The sequence below is a fragment of the Podarcis erhardii genome (genome assembly GCF_964252035.2).
Source record: "Podarcis erhardii genome assembly, chromosome: 3".
NCBI classification, from domain to species: Eukaryota; Metazoa; Chordata; class Lepidosauria; order Squamata; family Lacertidae; genus Podarcis; species Podarcis erhardii.
In genome coordinates this window covers 85409274-85426194 of record NC_138507.1, presented here as the reverse complement: position 1 = coordinate 85426194, position 16921 = coordinate 85409274, and the positions used below count along the sequence as shown (strand labels likewise).

The window sequence follows — 16921 nt, the reverse complement described above, 5'->3', positions numbered from 1 at the left end:
ACTCTTCTCTTCTTCTTCATCCACTTGTATGTACAGACAGCATGGATAGTAACTCCCAATTTAGGCAATGTTAGTGTATATGTACAACTGCAAAGCACTTACATACAAAAACTCCGCAAAAAAGAGCCCTGTGCATTTCAAACCCCACATGTGTACATAGCCTGTTTTGGCCTTGAAGCCCTTTAGTCCATCTGAACACAACTGAAACCCTATGAGAGCTAGGATAATGGTTGAGCAATGGGAGTGCCACAGAGGGAGGAACAATGTGCTTTAAAATGACAGTTTATCTGTAGATAGTCATGCTGCCAATCTTCTGCATGCTTACTTAGAAGAGATCTTGGCAAATATGCAGTGGGACCTAGTCCTCCCAGGGAGTGTGCATGGGACTGCAATCTCAGTGCATGTCTCTTCTTTAAAATGGAATAAGCACAACATTTATGTCCCTTGTCTTTTCACTGTTGTCATCCCCGCTGGATTTACAATGTATATGTTATTGCAGTTGTGTGTGCATACCCAGGCAGTATTCATTACACTGTTTGGATGCGTACATGTCTTTATTGGACTGTAAAAAAATCACTGGCAGCATGTCTGGCTGGGTGTGAACAGAGGGATGCTGTGCTGGCCTGTGGTACTAAATCATGCCCAAGAGGAATGTCCAGGCAGGGTGCTGCTGCGTGAGCTGGGGAAGGCAACACCGAGAAATGTGGCTGGGTGAGAGTGGCTTGGGAACTCTCCCTCCCCTATTTGTTTAAGCTCACCTGAATCTTCCATTTTATTTGTTTTCCATGTCGTCTTTGAGCAGATCAATACACAGTGCCTGGTAACAAGCACAATAGAGATGACAAGGTAACAGGAGCGGGTAGCAACTGGAAAGGAGAGAGAGGCAGGTGGCTTCTCAGAAGTATGTTTATCCTGCAGGGTAGGGCATTTTTTTTCCTCTGGTCATCCATTTTTGCTTACATGCTACGCTTCTAGTTTTGACTAGGTGTGACTGCATTGCATCTAACAATTTGCACTCCGTGGTTTCTTTCAACTAAGCAGGTATAGCCACTGATATTACCACCAAGTGCCAACAATGTAACATGCAATGTAAACACTGACGATAAACCACAAGGGGCTTTTGCCTTTCCCCCTCTTTTTTAAAAAAATTATGCAAACACTGAGGTTCTTCTGAGCTTACTGACTGTGTGGAAGGACCATGGCTTAGCGGTGTAGAAGTTCCAAGGTTCAATTCCAGGCATCTCCAGGTAGGACTAGCAGAAAATGCTGTCTGAAACCCTAGAGAACTGCTGCCAATCAACAAAGACCATACTGAGTTAGATGGGACAATAGACAGCTTCTAGTGGCACAGCAATAAAACTTCTAGCACATTTGCAAAGGTAAGCAGGGCCTGGTATGGTTCAAACTGGATGGGGGGGCTGCATGTCGAGATTCCTGCATTGCAGGGGTTTGGACCAGGTGACCCTTAGGGTATCTTCCAGTTCTTCAATTCTATTATTCTATTGCACCTGTACTTCCTTCTTTTCAGAAGTAGCCCTGTTTTGGCTGCATACACTCAGCACCCAAGTTTGTTACTAAAATATCATAAAGTAGAGCCATGTTGTTTAGTGTGGGTCTAAAACTGAGGAGACGTAGATTCAAATCCCTCCTGCTTGAAGCTTTCTGGGTGACCATGGGCCACCTGTCGGCATCCCTCCAGCGGCTCTCAACCTGTGGGTCCCGATGTTGGACTACAACTCCCATCACCCCTGAGCTCTGGCCTTGCTAGCTAGGGGTGATGGGAGTTGTAGTTCAACAACATCTGGGGACCCACAGGTTGAGAAAGGCTGCACCTACCTCACAGGCTTATTGCAAGGATAAAATGGGGGCCCACAAACTGCTTGGTGGAAGCATGGAGTAATTAATAACAGTTGTCTGCTGTGTCTGTGCTTGATGGGTGGCAACAATGCTAAGGCTTGCTTCATGCATGCATCCATTCATGTTGGCACTGGCATGTGGAGGAGCTCCACATGGAAAAGCCACAGATGTGGCTTGAGTATATATAAGGCAAGTCTAATGCAACCCCCTCCTCCTGCCACCCTTGAAAGGAAAGGGGAATGGTGTGCTCAGAGGGCTGGTGAGGGGGACATCAGGGGAAGGGTTGTGGGTTGGTGGTTAGAGAACATACATTGGCATTTCCAGGCAGAACTGGGAGAGGCCCCCACCTGAAACCCTGAGGAGCTGGGCTGACAAAACTGGGCTAGATAAATACAGTGGTACCTCGATTTACATACGCTTCGGGTTACATATGCTTCAGGTTACACACTCCACTAACCCAGAAATAGTGCTTCAGGTTAAGAACTTTGCTTCAGGATGGTAACAGAAATCGTGCTCCGGCAGCGCGGTGGCAGCGGGAGCCCCATTAGCTAAAGTGGTGCTTCAGGTTAAGAACAGTTTCAGGTTAAGTACAGACCTCCGGAACGAATTAAGTACTTAACCCGAGGTACCACTGTATTTCATTTCTGGCAACCAATGCTAGTTTGGTCAGAATCAAGTACATACTTCCAGAATACATTACTGTACTACATTCTGTGCAACTTGCAGGAAATTGAGAATCTTGTTCATAAAGTGGCAAGTCAAGAGTTACATAGAAGTATCTTTTCACTAACTCCCTTTGAGGGTATATATGCGGCAAAGCAACAAAGCTCTAACAAACTTAAGTATCTTTTCAGAAACAATGACAATTGCGTGTGTGCATTGTGTTGCATTATCAATGATGGGCACAGCCAGCAGTTATACAGAGAGCACAGAGATTGCACTTCGGTTAGTCCGCATTTCAGACGGGTGTGTGTGTGTTTTGGGGGGCATTTGAAGGCAAACCATGAGCTAATAAGCCCGGAAGCAACAAACTTCGGCGTCTCAGAGCCCGCCTCCCCCTCCTGGTCAAAGGCCCGGATCCACTGCGTCTTTCTGGAGCCGCAGCCCCGCTCTCTGAGTCAGGCCTCAGCTATGCTGGCCGCGCCGCCGCCGCCGCCACGCCCAGCCCGACGGGGCGGGGAAGCAGCTGCCACTCAGGGTTTCGTTGCATCTCGCGCTTAGCCCCGGAACTAGTTTCCCGCACTGGTGGGGGCTGAGATGCTTGGAGTAACGTGGCAGCGGCTCCGAGCGAGGCATGTGCAAAGTGCCTTTTCCTCGCCAATGAGATGAACCCTCGAAAAGATCACTCGCCCCTCCGGCTCGGTTTGGAGAGCTTCCGTGCTCAGTTTGGGGCGGGCAAGAGAGGCTTGGCTTGCCGGCGAGCTGGAGACCCAGCGCCTTTAATTGTAGAATTTGCCGCTTGCCGCCCCCGCGCCCCGCCATGACTCAGCGTGCGCTGCAAGAGCTGCCGTGACTCCGCAAGTTTTACTCGATTGGCCCGTAACCAGCTTCTGGTTGGGCCCCTAAAAAGCCGCCGCCCCGCCCAGGCTGCGGGATCTCGGTGGGCAAACGGGACTGGAGCTTCGGCTCTGGGCGAAACGAATCAGTTTTTCGAAACTTGCGAGCTCCCTCTGTTGGCGCATCCCGGGCATTACTTAGTCCGGGATGCGCCAAGAGAGGCGGGTATAGATATGGCTCCCTCGATAGTTAAACTACATTGCTGTTTCAATGGGTAATTTTATAAGCGAAATCCTTTCGCGATTCGCTTTACTCTTTTTATCGTGGCTTCATTGCTTCATTGTTAAAACAGAACAAAAAACTCAAAGCGGTTTACAAAACGATAAAACAAAACAAAACAAAACAAAAATTCAGCCACACTTAAAAACATACAAAAGCTAAAATACTAAAAACAGATTTAAATTTACCTTGACTTTCTAAACATCTGAGTGGGCTTGCCTAAACAGGAATGCTTTTAGCAGCTGCCAGAAAAAGTAGTGAAGGCGGCTGCTTGACCTCAATAGGCAGGGAGTTCCAAAGTGGAGTTGCTGCCACACTAAACAATCACGTTCCTACAAATGTGGGTGTTACGTGGTGCCCGTTCCACCGATTTAAGCAGTCTAGTGGGCAAGGCGATCTTGTTGGTACACTGGTCCCAAGTTGTTAAGGGCTTTATATTCTTTAGGGCTTTCTAAACTAATAGACCTTAGATAGTAGCAGCCATCCCAGCTGTAGAATTCTGCTGCAGCTTCTGAACCAACTCAAGGGTTGCACTGTACAGAGCACTCTACAGTAGTTTGTAGCACCAAGTGACTGACTGACAGGCTGAGATATGGAGATGGGCACAAGAGATTTCCACACCCTGGGAAGTCCTGGTCAAGCTCATCAACACTGTGGCAGATAAACCTCTCTAGATGCAAGGTGCCTGCTCCATTCTTTAAATTAAATGGTGGATATATGTTCTGTCATTAGGGTTGACAGATGCCCAGAAAAGGCAAGGAAAGAGAAGTGTTTATTTGGCATAGCAACCCTTCTGCTGCACCCATGGGCCTGTTTCCAGCAGTAAACCTCAGGATCAAATGGAAGAATTGGGAGCACCCTTCAGTTTTGTAGCAGCAACCATGACTTGAAGTCAAGCTGAGGCTCCCAAGGAACTGTCTTTGAAGAGCAGAGCGTGCTTCTGGTTCTTCCTTTTCACTTGGGCCCCAAGGTTTACCTGTCACGATGTCATCAGGAGACAGAAACATGGACATGATTTGGACCAAATCACAGCACAAGTCAAGTGGCAAGGCCTGGTGGACTTAAGTAGTCCTATGGGCTGCAGGTTCCCCACTACTGTTGTAGAAAATTCTGACTTGACTTGTTATAAGGCAGCTCCTCGTGTTTCTATGATTTGGGGCAGATTTCGCCCAATTTGGGGCAGATTTCACCCAATTAATCAACCTGCTTCACTTAAACAGGGCTAATTATAATTTAACAGCATTCAGGTGCCCCTTACCAACACGCCTTTTTGCTTCCTTAAGATCTACAGTGACCCCCACTTAAATAATTACGCATGTCTTCTCTTCCATCCAGATGATGCTATTCTTGACGACTTTGTGGAAAAAGATAATCACCAGCCACAGTAAATGGGAATGTAAACACACCTTGAATTCTGATATTATCTGCTAGCATTCATTTCCCCGCAACCAGCAGGCTGGTCTCTCCCCCCCCACTCCCCATCCCTGTTACACCACTCCCCAAATGCACACACACAGAGACTAGAAATATGATAAGTTCCTGTTTTTCTTCTTCTCCTTTTTTTTACACAAATATATACAGGGTATTATACACATCTCTACACAGACACAGTGCCAGTTAGAACACAGCTCCCTGCAAGGGGGGGCACCAGTGGTCCGCACCCAACACATCCATCCATCACCAGCATAGGCCAGCCCTGCGCTGCAGCTGTATGTACAGGGAGATCCCAGGGCCATCCCAGTCATCCCAAGTTGAGGTTGTGGGGCCGATGCAAATAGGGCAGTGGTGGCTGGGCTTAGGAATATGATGCCAAGGGACCAGTACAGGGGTGGACAGGAAACCCTGGCATGGAACACATACTATTTCTAGACAGTATCCAAGAAAAACATCCTTAAACAATTAAAATAAAACCCACATGCATTCCAGCAGCAGTGTGGCGGCGGTGATGATCATGGTGGGGGAGGAATAAGGGTCACTTTGAACACAGGCTCCTCCCCCCTTCCCCCAACTCCTGGACACTCCCCCCCCCAAGCTATGGCCCAGCTCCCAAGGGCGAACTGGGCTCCTCCTCAAACTCATGTGTCTCCTCCCAGAATGGAGTACAAAGTCCAGCTCCTTCTCCCCATTTTCTGGGGTTCCTAAGTCAAGAAGCGGGAAGCAAAGGGCTTCTCTTGGCTGCACTCGTGACTGTCCGTGACTTTGCACAATCGTGACGGCATCTTGTGTTCCTGCGCTTCAGCTCTCTTGCTTTCCCCCATGGAGGTGGATCAGTCCCCACTCCACAGCCCTGCCCAGTGTTAAAAGCGATCGAGACATTTAGTCCCATCTTTGAAAACGCTTCAGGTCCCTGGCTGGAAGAACAAAGACAGCGAATTGCACCTACTTCCTCTTTGAAGGGAGGGTTGGTCTCTTGGTCTCTGCTTCTGTGTAACACTGGCAGCATCCCTCAAGGACTGCTTACGGCAGGGGAGGGACAGTGTTGTGGAGACGAAGGGAATGGAAAATTTAAGACAGCTAAATAGCCTTCTTTTGTGTGTGGCTTTTCATTTGGGTGTTTTGGGAAATGGGTCCGGTGCAGATACTCAGCTCAAGAATAAGAACCAACTCAACCTAGACAAAAGGCCCAGTGTCCCCAGCTGAAGGCAAGACTCGCCAAGAGTGAAAGGGGATTCGTTGCTTCCCCACATCCCCCAAAACAACCCCAAAGGCCATTCCTGGCTCCACCTGTATCCCTTCTATTTGCCCATTCCCTTGAAGGCTGGAAATACCTTTCCGAATAGATTTCGACGTGCTCACAGAAATGGATTCTGTGCCACCCTTTGGCTCATGCCAATCTTACAGAAGCACAAAACAAAAACAAAAGAGCCCTATGAGTTGGGCAACCCCAACCTTCTGTGCAAATGATGCAATGGGTGGGATGGAAGGTTCTCTCGCAACCCTTTGAAAAGGAAAGCTCAGGAGGCAGCGACACCTTGAGTCATAAGGCAGTTCCTTGGAGTCACATGCAAGGCAGCGGGGCTGGGGTGAGGGAGCCTGATCAAACAGGAGCCAAGCTGCCAGTTACTAAAAATGCATGAGAGGCTTCAAAAGCAAGGACCCGGGGCACAGCTGGACCAGCTCAGAAGCCTCACGGCGCCCGGGATCCTGTGGTCTTGCCCCCTCTAGCAGTCTTCAGGAAACCAACCCATCTTTCCCTCCTCTGCCTCCCTAAAAATTAGATCGGGCAAGAGGGCGGCTTGGGTTTTAGTCAGTTTTGAAGATAAAACAAAAGTGCAAAAAAATGCTGCAGAGCCCAAATCATGGCACCTCTGCTTCAAGACCCCTGGGTCTAACTTAACATGGACTACCATCATTGTTTGAGTTGTGAGCGGGGAGGGAAGAGAAGGGAAGTACCGCCAGCCTGCCTGGGACAATCTTCCTTGCCAATCCCCCTGCGCTCCCCTTGCCCTGCAAGGGGGCTCTCTTGCTACTGGAGCTGCGTTTGCCCCAAGCAGCTGCCTGGGGGCAGCCTCTGCTGCTGGGTGGCACTCTCCAGTTGCGGCTTTCATCGAGGAGCATTCCTGGTAGCAGGGGCCCTTTCCTGCACGCAGCATCCCTCTGGCTCTGAGACCACGCTCTGGCAGCCATCCCTGGAGAGACAGAGTGGAAAGGGCTGGCCGAGACCGCAGTCGTCATAGAGTCATGCCTCGGGCACCAGAGATGAAATGCTTACTGATGCACAGGCATGGAGGGCGATTTACACACAGATTTTCTTAAAAAAACAAAACAGCTCCGCTAGGCTGGAATCCCTGATCCCAGCCAGGTTCAAAGCCACTCGACTCTTCGTTTGGAAACTCAGTGCCTTGATTAAAGCTCAGTTCGCTTTCAGACCTAATACATTATTAGTGTTCATGATTCTAGACAGGGGAGCAGGGAACGGGGGAGGTGGAGAATCTTTCGCCTGGTTTCTGCTGCACCTTCCTTTTGTTCCCCATCCCGGCCACAATGGAGCAAAGAGGCAGGCCATTTCCTCTGCTCCATCTTGGGTTTGTAGGGTGTTTCAGATGGTGTTCAGGGTAGGCAGCTTGTAAGAGAAATCCTCCTCCCATACTAAAGGATGGAGAGAGAGAGAGAGAGAGAGGGGGGGGGGGAATACAGAGAGAGCAACGGGACAGGTTGTCTCTCTCCCCATCTTGGAAGGAGCAATAATGCAGCAGCCAGGTAGGTAGGAAGGAGCAATGGATGCCACCTGTCTCGTCTCGTGCTGCCTTCTCTTCCGCTTCCTTGGTCTCGCTCCCTCTCTCACACATACACAGCTTTTCACTCCCTCTCACGCACACATATACAACCGGTGCCCAGCAGCCTCGTCAGCTCACAGGACTCCCCCTGCCCCCTCTTGCATTCCAGCGCCCCTAATGATGGATCTCGTTTTCTATCAGGCTGTCCTCGCACGACTGGAAATCTGTATCGTTTATGCCGTTGGGGTTGATGAGCTCCTCGTCCTGGGACCCCTGTTCTTCAGACTCTGCCACGTCGCCCTCAGGTGAAGAATCTTGCAGCACTTGGGCAATGTACTTCTGCTGCAGAGCCGGTATAAAAAGAAGAGAAGAATAAAACAATGGACCAGTTAGCCCCCCACCCTCTTCCTCTCTCTGTGGGGACTCAGGCAGCAGAGCATGATGGGTAAGTGCCATGCAGTCGGGAGCCCAAGAGCAGTCATGCTGACACAGAATTATATTGTGTGGAATAGTTTGACAGCAAAATGACGGTGGGAGAAGGAGAAAAAAAGGGCTGTGTGACTCCAGAGCTTAGGCTCGAATAGTACGACAATATTTCTGAGGTGTAACACTCAGCCCTAATTTCATGAAGATCTTGAGACATCCAGTAGAAGAAACACAGCCCTGAAGCCTCAAAAACCTGCACTGAGGATCCTCCACAGCCTCGGCCTGATGTTTCCTTGCCCTGAGCCTTTGCATCAAGGATTCTGTCCTCCTTTATCAAGCCTGAAGGGAGCTACTGAGGCCTTATTCAGAAACCACCCATTGCAAGGGGCCTTTCATCCCTAGGAATAGAAGTAACCCCTCGCGGTAATACTGTGGCTGCAATTCAGATCTGCGACAGATAGGTCTGTCTCAGCAAGATAGCTTAGCTTTAGCTCCTCGTGTGTGAAAAAGGTGAATTGTGACCTCTCTCACTGGATACATTTTGAGGGCAAAAAGAGGCGAACACCCCAGTTCACAGGAAGGAGAGCTCTGGTGTACCAGTAAAGCACCATTCACTTCAATGTACGGTGCAGCTCCATACACACATACACACACAAGGTGAGGATGGGCAAGTGGACTGTCTTCCTCCAGTCTACAGCAAAAGGAGAAACTGGCTCATGCAGAAGCTCTGAACATGCACCAAAGCACACATGGGACTCTGGACTGGAGTGAAAGATTGTAAATAATTTTGGCACAACTAAAATGCTGTGTTAAATGGATGAGGATGAGGATGATAATAATACAGGCTCTCTCTATTTTCTACATTTTTAGGGTAACCAATCCACTTGTTTTCAGTGTGTGTTTCCTCCCTGCCCCCAATTAAGCTAATACTTAGGATTTGGCTCCGGAGCTGCTCTTTTGTGTGGTGTGACTGCAGCCTTTGACATCTCCACAGTGCTTGTCTGCAGACAGTTTGGACCTCGGGCAACTTGGGGTGCAGGGAAAGGGGGTGACTCACAAAGCCTTGAATGAATTAAAGATTCCCGTCCCACTCAAAACTAACTTGCATTGGGAAATGACAGCCGCAGCTCTTTCTGCAGAGCATGCCGATGCGTTAGGAGCCAGAAAGCAGAAGAGAAAGGGGCACTGACCAGTCTGGCTTCACTGTCCAAGCTGAGAGACAGAGGCAGAAAGTGAACAAACAGCACCGGGGGAGGGGCAGAGTGAGGTTGCCGGTCCATCATCTCAGAAAGGGCCAGTAACAGAGAGGCCTGTTTTCTGCCCATGCTCCGTGGATGCTGCTCGTGTACAGCCAAAAAGGTGGGGGCCTGATAGGAAATCTGCAAAGGCCTCTCCCTCCTCCTCCTCCTCCTCCTCCTCCTCCTCCCCAAACTCAGACATAAGAGGGCACAGAATATCCGACGTTGCAGAAGGCAAGCGGAGGAGCCGGAGACTCACAGCTGATTTTGGAGCTGGCGGGTGGCTGGCAGCAGGCCGTCCGTTCTCCCTCCCATCTACAGCATCCACCTCTGTGTGGTCGATCTGGAAGACAGAAACGTGTGGCAGGAAACCAAACAGCAAAGGCAGCAGCTTGCCAGTTCTGGACCTGCCTGCCCTGCAGGAATGTTTCTACATGATGCAACCAGAATGGTGCCGGTGGTGGTAATCACTGCAGGAGGATAGCTGTCAACTTTTCCCTTTTCTTGCTAGGAATCCTATTCGGAATAAGGGGATTTCCCTTAAAAAAAGGGAAATGTTGACAGCTATGTGCAAGAGCTGGGCTTCAGGTGCTCTGCATGTGGAAGAGGAGCAGAAAGAAACTCTGAGCCTCCACAGCAATAAAACTTTGAAGGCCAAGTTCCATGTATCTGCATCACTATGGAAACTACTTCTTCACAGTTTCTTCTCACATGGCTCCTGAAAATGGAAGAACAGCGAGAGGGGCTGGTTTCCCCTGCCAGGGCTTTCCTTCTGTGGGGAGGGACCACGGAATTGGTTCAGCCCCCACATAGCTCCTAAAGTGGCTGAGACATGCAATGAGGGCAGAAAGACCAAGACAAAAAACAAGGGATTAGGAGGTGGTCTTTTTTCATCTCAGAATGGAGTCTGCCTCTTGCAGGACATGTATCCAATTGTGGGTACACATGTTGAGGCACAAGAGGCAAGCCCACTGTCTTCATATGTGTATACAAGTGTACACAGGGCTTTCCCCATCTCTTCAACACACAGGTGTGCCTGGGATTCTGCCCCCTTCCCAAATCTCTCTAGGGAAACACGTGAAGCAGTTCTTAGGAGAAGTCACCACATAACCCTTTCAGTTGCCCTGAAAACGCCCTTCCACTATAATTACCTTGTAATTGTGAGCACTGAGGTATTTGAAGTGTCCAAAGCAGACATGACACAAGCAGATCACAATGGTGATGACGAGAACCACGAAGGTGAACATGGACGTGAGAGCCAGGAACCCTGAGGAATGCAAAATAACCTCTGTCAAGGTTGCCAAGTATATACCTTCTCTTTTCTCTGCCTTTGCTCTTCGCTCCGGGGGCTTTACTTTAAGCCTTGGTCCTCTCTCATTATAGCTGCTGACCTAAAGAACAGGGCAAGCCACTTCTCTGCTGAAGCATGGCCACCTTCAGCTAGGCATTCTACCCCCTCCACACTCACCCAACATTCACCATTTTGAACAGCAATCATGGTGTGTGTGTGTGTGTGTGTGTGTGTGTGTGTGTAACCAAGATGGGAAAGAAGATCCTTTCATCTTTATCATCTGTTGTGGCACTCCAGAGTGGCTATACAATGGTTATGTGTGGCAACACAGGTCCCCATGACAGCCAGGGTGGGCTCTTATGTTACAGAAGTGACGTTTTGTGGGCAGAGATGGCTCCAAGTGACATTGCTTTGTGTCAGGTCATAGGTTCCCATTCAGAAGGAGCAAAATGGAGGCAGTAGCCCATGAAGAAACAATAGATTGGGGTGGGGAATATTTATTTATTTTTACTCCAGAGGGTCAGATTGTTATCTCTCCCACCCCTCACAGGCCACATTTTGACATAAGAAGAGCCTGCTGGGTCAGGCTACTGGACCACCTAGTCCAGGCATCCTGTTCTCACAGTGGCCAACCAAATGCCGGTGGAAAGTCCACAAGCAGGACCCAAACACAACAGCCCTCTTGGCACCTGTGGTTTCCAGCAACCGGTATTCAGAAGCACTACTACCTCTGGCCATCAAAGCAGAGCCCAGCCATCATGGCTAGGAGCCATTGATAGCCTTATCCTCTGTGAATCTGTCTCATCCTCTTTTGAAGCCCTCAAGTTGGCCATTTGGGACCGTGTTCCATGGTATGGAGCTGCCACCTGCAATCTCTTAAACATCACAGTGACGATACACAGGGCTTTTGCTATCTCTTCAACACAGTGAATTCCACCCATGGCCACTCCAGACCTTGTTGGAATCCATCTCCCATAATCCACAGCAAGCTTGGCCAATAGGAAGGGATGATGGGAGCTGATGGCCGGGGAAATCTAGAGCACTGGTCTTGAGCAACCTGATCCAAAGTGGGTCACAACAGGAGCACTACCACAATGCAAATACTGTATATGGTAAAAGATTAAGATGTGGGTCCCCTAATGCATGTTTTACTTAAAAATGGGTCCTGGGACTGAACGTACCTGATCTTGCAAGTTCCCCATATCTGCTCCAGATTAACACAATTAACTCATTTAATTGCACTTTCTAATGATCAGAAGGTGGTTCCATCTGCACTGCTTGTGGAGCAGCTGCTCAGCATGCTTCTTGAACCTTGGGCATCAATGTCTCACTGAAAACCCTTCTATATTTATTATATTTTTTTATAAAGATATTTATTAAGATTTTATATAATAAAACAAGTATCACAATCAAACAAAACAAAAGAGAAAGACAATAAAAAACAACACAATCCAACAAGACTAAGAAGCACAATAAAAAACATAAGAGAAAAAAAAATAAGAAAAAACAGAAAACAAAGAAAATCTAGTTTTTTGCTTATTATCTTTATAACCCTCTTTCCTGACTTCCTCACATCTCCCTTTTCTGTGTTCCCCTTTACACAATCAAATTCAGCAATTCCTTACCCTCTTTCAAATCTTATTCAATATTATACATTTCAACCTATTATGTCTTCGATTTTTCCTTTATATTTATTATAAAGGCAGACGTTAGCAAATCAGACTGGACGTAAAAGAATCTGCTTACCTGTGCGCACGGTGGAGAAGAAAAGGAGCCAAAAGAGGCAGAGGATAGGTGCTGCCACCACCTGGTTCACAGCCCCTGAATGGATCTTTTTATCCAGCTTGGCAGGCAGGTAGGCGTAATAGAGGTTGTACCTGTCCACCAGGTGCTTCAGTAGCATATACATCAGGCCTAACAGAATGGGGAGGGATGGAGCAATCATCAGCTGGAAGGCTAAATGAACAGCAGCTTTACTTATTAATTATTTCCACTTGTTAGATGCCTATTAAACAGCTTCTATAGGCATCAGACATATGAGAGACCAATGCTTCGTTTGGCAGCTTCCTTGTTTCTGGAGGAATGGAGGAAGCTTGAAAAAATTACCTACTTAGCCACAACTTTGCTGGGTCGCCAAAACAAATTCTTCAGCCAGGACTGGTGCCAGCTTTGGAGGGGTCCTTATTAGACCGCACAACATAAGCTCTTCAGTGGCAATGAAGTCCTTCCCTTGGCAGTGGCAGAAGATGTCCCTTCCTTGGGCAGCAGTGGAGCTGATAAAAACACCCCTTGTTGGGTGGTAGTGAGAGAAAATCTGCCTCAGGTGGTGGTAGACAAGCTACCAAAATGGCCCCAGGAGACAGCAGTTCTGTTCTACTCCCTTTACCTTGAAGCAGGCAGATACCAAAAATGCCAGTACAGCCAGCAGATTAAGCACTACTCATGACATCTATTGTTTTAATTCTCCCACAATGCTTTGGGGAGGTCCAGTATAGGATATTTTTGGAGCAGTACTACATTGGGGTCCCAGAGATAGGGTCCCACTCCCTGAAACGGTGTCTGCATTGTTGGCTACACTGACTTTCTTGCTGCCTCTGTTACTTACTTGCCTAAAGTAAACAGAGGGGAAGCTGGATGGTGGGTCACCTCAGGTCATTGGCAAGTGGCCGACAGTGCCAACCCCAATGCTGTACCTGGCCTAAGCTTCCAGCAGGAAATGAATCACAAAATGGGAGCTTGCAAATCTCATTCAAGCTACCTTGAACCCACAGATCACAAGATTAGAGTCAGTTGCTATGTTATCACCCAGGTGTCATCTTAAGAAACTCACTGTAATGAATTGACACAAAACCCATTGTGAATATATCTATGTCTGCTGCCTTTAGGTATTTGGTGTATTAAAAACCTGCTAGGCCAGGCATGGCCAAACTTGGCCCTCCAGATGTTTTGGGACTACAACTCCCATCATCCCTGACCACTGTTAGCTATGACTGTGCTAGGCAAAGGAAGTCCAAGGAGATGTTGTGGTACCTACCAAACGGGACAATGATGGGGCAGGTGATACTGTAAGTCATTACCACAGTGAAGACACACATCATCCAGGCATAAGCAGCCCCGAACTGGAACTCGTAGGCCTGATGCTGAAAGGCAAGAAACAGAGATCCTGTTGGCGTACACATGAATGTCTGAGTGAGGAGCCCACATGACTATATTCTGGATGTGTGTCAAAACAAGCCACGATTTTCACAAGTCCGTTTGTCCACAGATTCACAGTGAGGCACTCACACCAAGATGGTACTGGAAGTTGGGCTCCCTAAGTTGCTATGGAAACAGGCAAGTTGCAATCACTTCAGTATGTCAATGCCTTGGCTTAAGGTCACCTGGGAGCCAGGCTATTTGGGGTGGGGGTGGGGGTGAGAGTGAGGGCCTTCATAGTGACTGTGCCCGGATTGTGGAATACTTGTGCAGGTTTTCTGAATAAAATAAATTCAAGTATCTAGGAGCTCAACAGAAGGATCTACAGGATATAATTTGGGTTGCAACATTTAATACGTTAGTTCATTAAGATTAACTGAGAGGAGGGGGAGACCTTTTGAATAGAAAAATTATCCCTGATTAAGCAGGCAGGTTAAAATTAAACTCTCACACGCAGCAAAAATGTCTCCCCTAAGATAATGCTTGCTATGATACACGAATATATAATCTAAAATAAAAAAAGATGCTTCTAGTCCCAGAACCAATTTTTTAAAATCCATATGCAAATTGGATTGATTACTCTATAACACGCACCCGACCATAACACGCACGTAGTTTTTAGAGGAGGAAAATCTGTAGGCATGCCACCTGTAGGCATTCCCTCCATAACACGCACAAACATTTCCCCTTACTTTTTAGGAGGAAAAAAGTGAGTGTCATGGTGCAAAAAATACGGTAATTGACTAAAGAGAATATTATAAATTTAATATGATAGGTTGACAGCCCAAGATATGATTTTTTGGGGGTCTTATATCCATGTTGTTGTTTTTAACACTACAAGGCAAAAGAACCTCCCTAACAACAACAACAACAACAACAACAACAACAACAACAACAACAACAACAACAACAATAATTTCCCCAGCCACTCTGGGTGGCTTCCAACACAATATTAAAATACAGTAATGCCTCAAACATTAAAAGCTTCCCTAAACAGGGCTGCCTCCAAATTGTCTTCAAAGCACCACTGTTTTGAAACCTTTAGACAATTGTGTCTGTGGGTCGCTCCAGGAAGCAGTCAAATATCCCCTTATGACGTATGGTTCCAGTTTTGTCCTTAGTTGTGTGACTGGACCAACTCTTGCTGGCATGAGCCACGTACCCGTTTGACATTCTTGCGTTCAGCAGCTGAGCGGGCAAGGCAGAGGCGAATCATGTACATCAGGAGGCCGGGGATGCGCAGCAAGTCCATGGCATTCCCAATGAAGGCAGAGGCAATAACATAGTTCACAAAGAAGGCCCCGTTGTCTGGCAAGAACACACACCTGGGAAAGAGAAAGGAGGGCAATAGAAAAAAGCTTCACAACCAGGAAAGCAAATGGAATGTAGCGTGGGGATTAACAGAATGGAAGACGGGTAGTAAATTTTGGGTCAGATGTGGATATACTGATGCCCTTGACTACTTCATCTGAGTCATTTTCTCCTTGTGTAGGATGTCCCCACTGCCTGAACCACCAATTAGGGGCTATTAGCTGTCTAACACACGTGTGACTCCTACATCCACCTGTGTTACCATGTTGGTTCACATACAGTGGTTTTCCTTTATTCCCCAACTGTGGTAGGTGTGTCTCTGTTAGCATGGTCTCTGTGTCCCACCTTCACAAAGAAAATAAAGCTTTGTCTTATTCACAGCCTACACAGTAGGTAATTTAAGGAAATATGGCAACTAGGAGCATCGAAGGATAAGTTTTTGACAGCATATGGGCAGGTGCTTAAATGGCTTGATGTTATCGGACAGTGGTCTACCAAGGGAAGCACGACGTAGTGGGAGGAGAAGATTGTGAGAAGCAGAGATTTGCACCACAGTAGGCATGGCACCAAACCACGCACTTCCCTCCTCTTAAGGCTTTACTTACTCAAATCTCACAGCAGCCTCTGCCAGGAACTTTTTGTCAAACAGCCAGCGGAAAAATACATCCAGACTAGAAAGAGAAGCACACAAAGAGTGCAGAGTAATTATTACCAAGAGGCACTTGGGATGCCACTGCAGTGTTAGCAAACTTCTCATGAGGCTCTATTTGCTATGCTGGGTCAAGGCCCCAGTCCATCTAAGGCCAGCCCTCTGCCTCAGACCATGACCAAGAAAAAGCTCTAGGCCACATTAAACAACCCAGCCCAGTTTCTTATTGTGTATTCTTTCTCTCCCTCCTCGGATAAGCTCCTGATGCCACACTGGCATTATATTTATATAGGGATTGCTTTAAAAGCATTGATTTAAAAGAGATCGATAGCAGAACAAAAGATGCTTCCATTCTTTTAGGCCAAGGATGGGGGAATGAAACCATTATTAATTTATTTTTGCATTTACTGGGTCTTATTACTAATGCAGTTCTAGAGGAGGTTACATTTATAGAAGCAAATCCGCCTATACAATACAGCCACTTAAGAAAACAAAGCATGTATTACAACCAGACAACAAAAAAATAAGCATTTTAGATATGCTGGCCTTCTAGTGTTGTTTTAAAGTAACTTACTTTTTTTCAAAAATAAAGGATACTTAGACTTCAAAGGAATCATTTCTCATATTTCTGGTACTCATTTTGTTACAAATTGTATTATTATAATAATTAATCCTATTTGTTTTACTTTACTGTGGAGATACACATACACACACGCTTTCCATTCACAAGATCCCACAAGTAGGCCATTCAATATTTCTTTTTAGAGATAGGGAACTGAAGCTCAGAAAGCAGGCCTCATTCAAGGTAATATTCAGCAAAATTCTCTATGTGTGTACTCTACTACATTCATTGCTTACTCCAAGGTGAGTAGGCCCAGGACTGTAGCCTTACTATCCCAATGACTGAAGCCAAGCTTTTCACCTCAGCTCCAATTTTAACAGACCATTTCAATTCTCCTTG

At 47.2% G+C, this 16921-nt stretch overlaps 1 protein-coding gene and 1 long non-coding RNA gene across 6 annotated transcripts in view; one reads left to right on the top strand and one right to left on the bottom strand.

The window, feature by feature from the left end:
- The window catches only part of LOC309338751, a 565035-nt gene that overhangs the window by 131316 nt on the left and 416798 nt on the right, over positions 1–16921 (top strand). The gene's annotated exons all lie outside the window — the stretch shown is intronic.
- The window catches only part of TMEM63B (transmembrane protein 63B), a 76354-nt gene continuing 64593 nt past the window's right edge, over positions 5161–16921 (bottom strand). For 4 of the 5 annotated variants that reach the window (XM_081856052.1, XM_081856055.1, XM_081856053.1 and 1 more), the window contains 7 exons: positions 15917–15982; positions 15163–15325; positions 13840–13945; positions 12552–12719; positions 10666–10781; positions 9774–9857; positions 5161–8192 (listed from right to left, as the gene is read on the bottom strand). In XM_081856052.1, coding sequence (XP_081712178.1) covers positions 8025–8192; positions 9774–9857; positions 10666–10781; positions 12552–12719; positions 13840–13945; positions 15163–15325; positions 15917–15982 — 871 coding nt within the window. In that variant the 3' untranslated portion in view covers positions 5161–8024. The remainder of the gene's footprint in view (positions 8193–9773; positions 9858–10665; positions 10782–12551; positions 12720–13839; positions 13946–15162; positions 15326–15916; positions 15983–16921) is intronic. The other variant, XM_081856054.1, reaches the window with a different exon arrangement.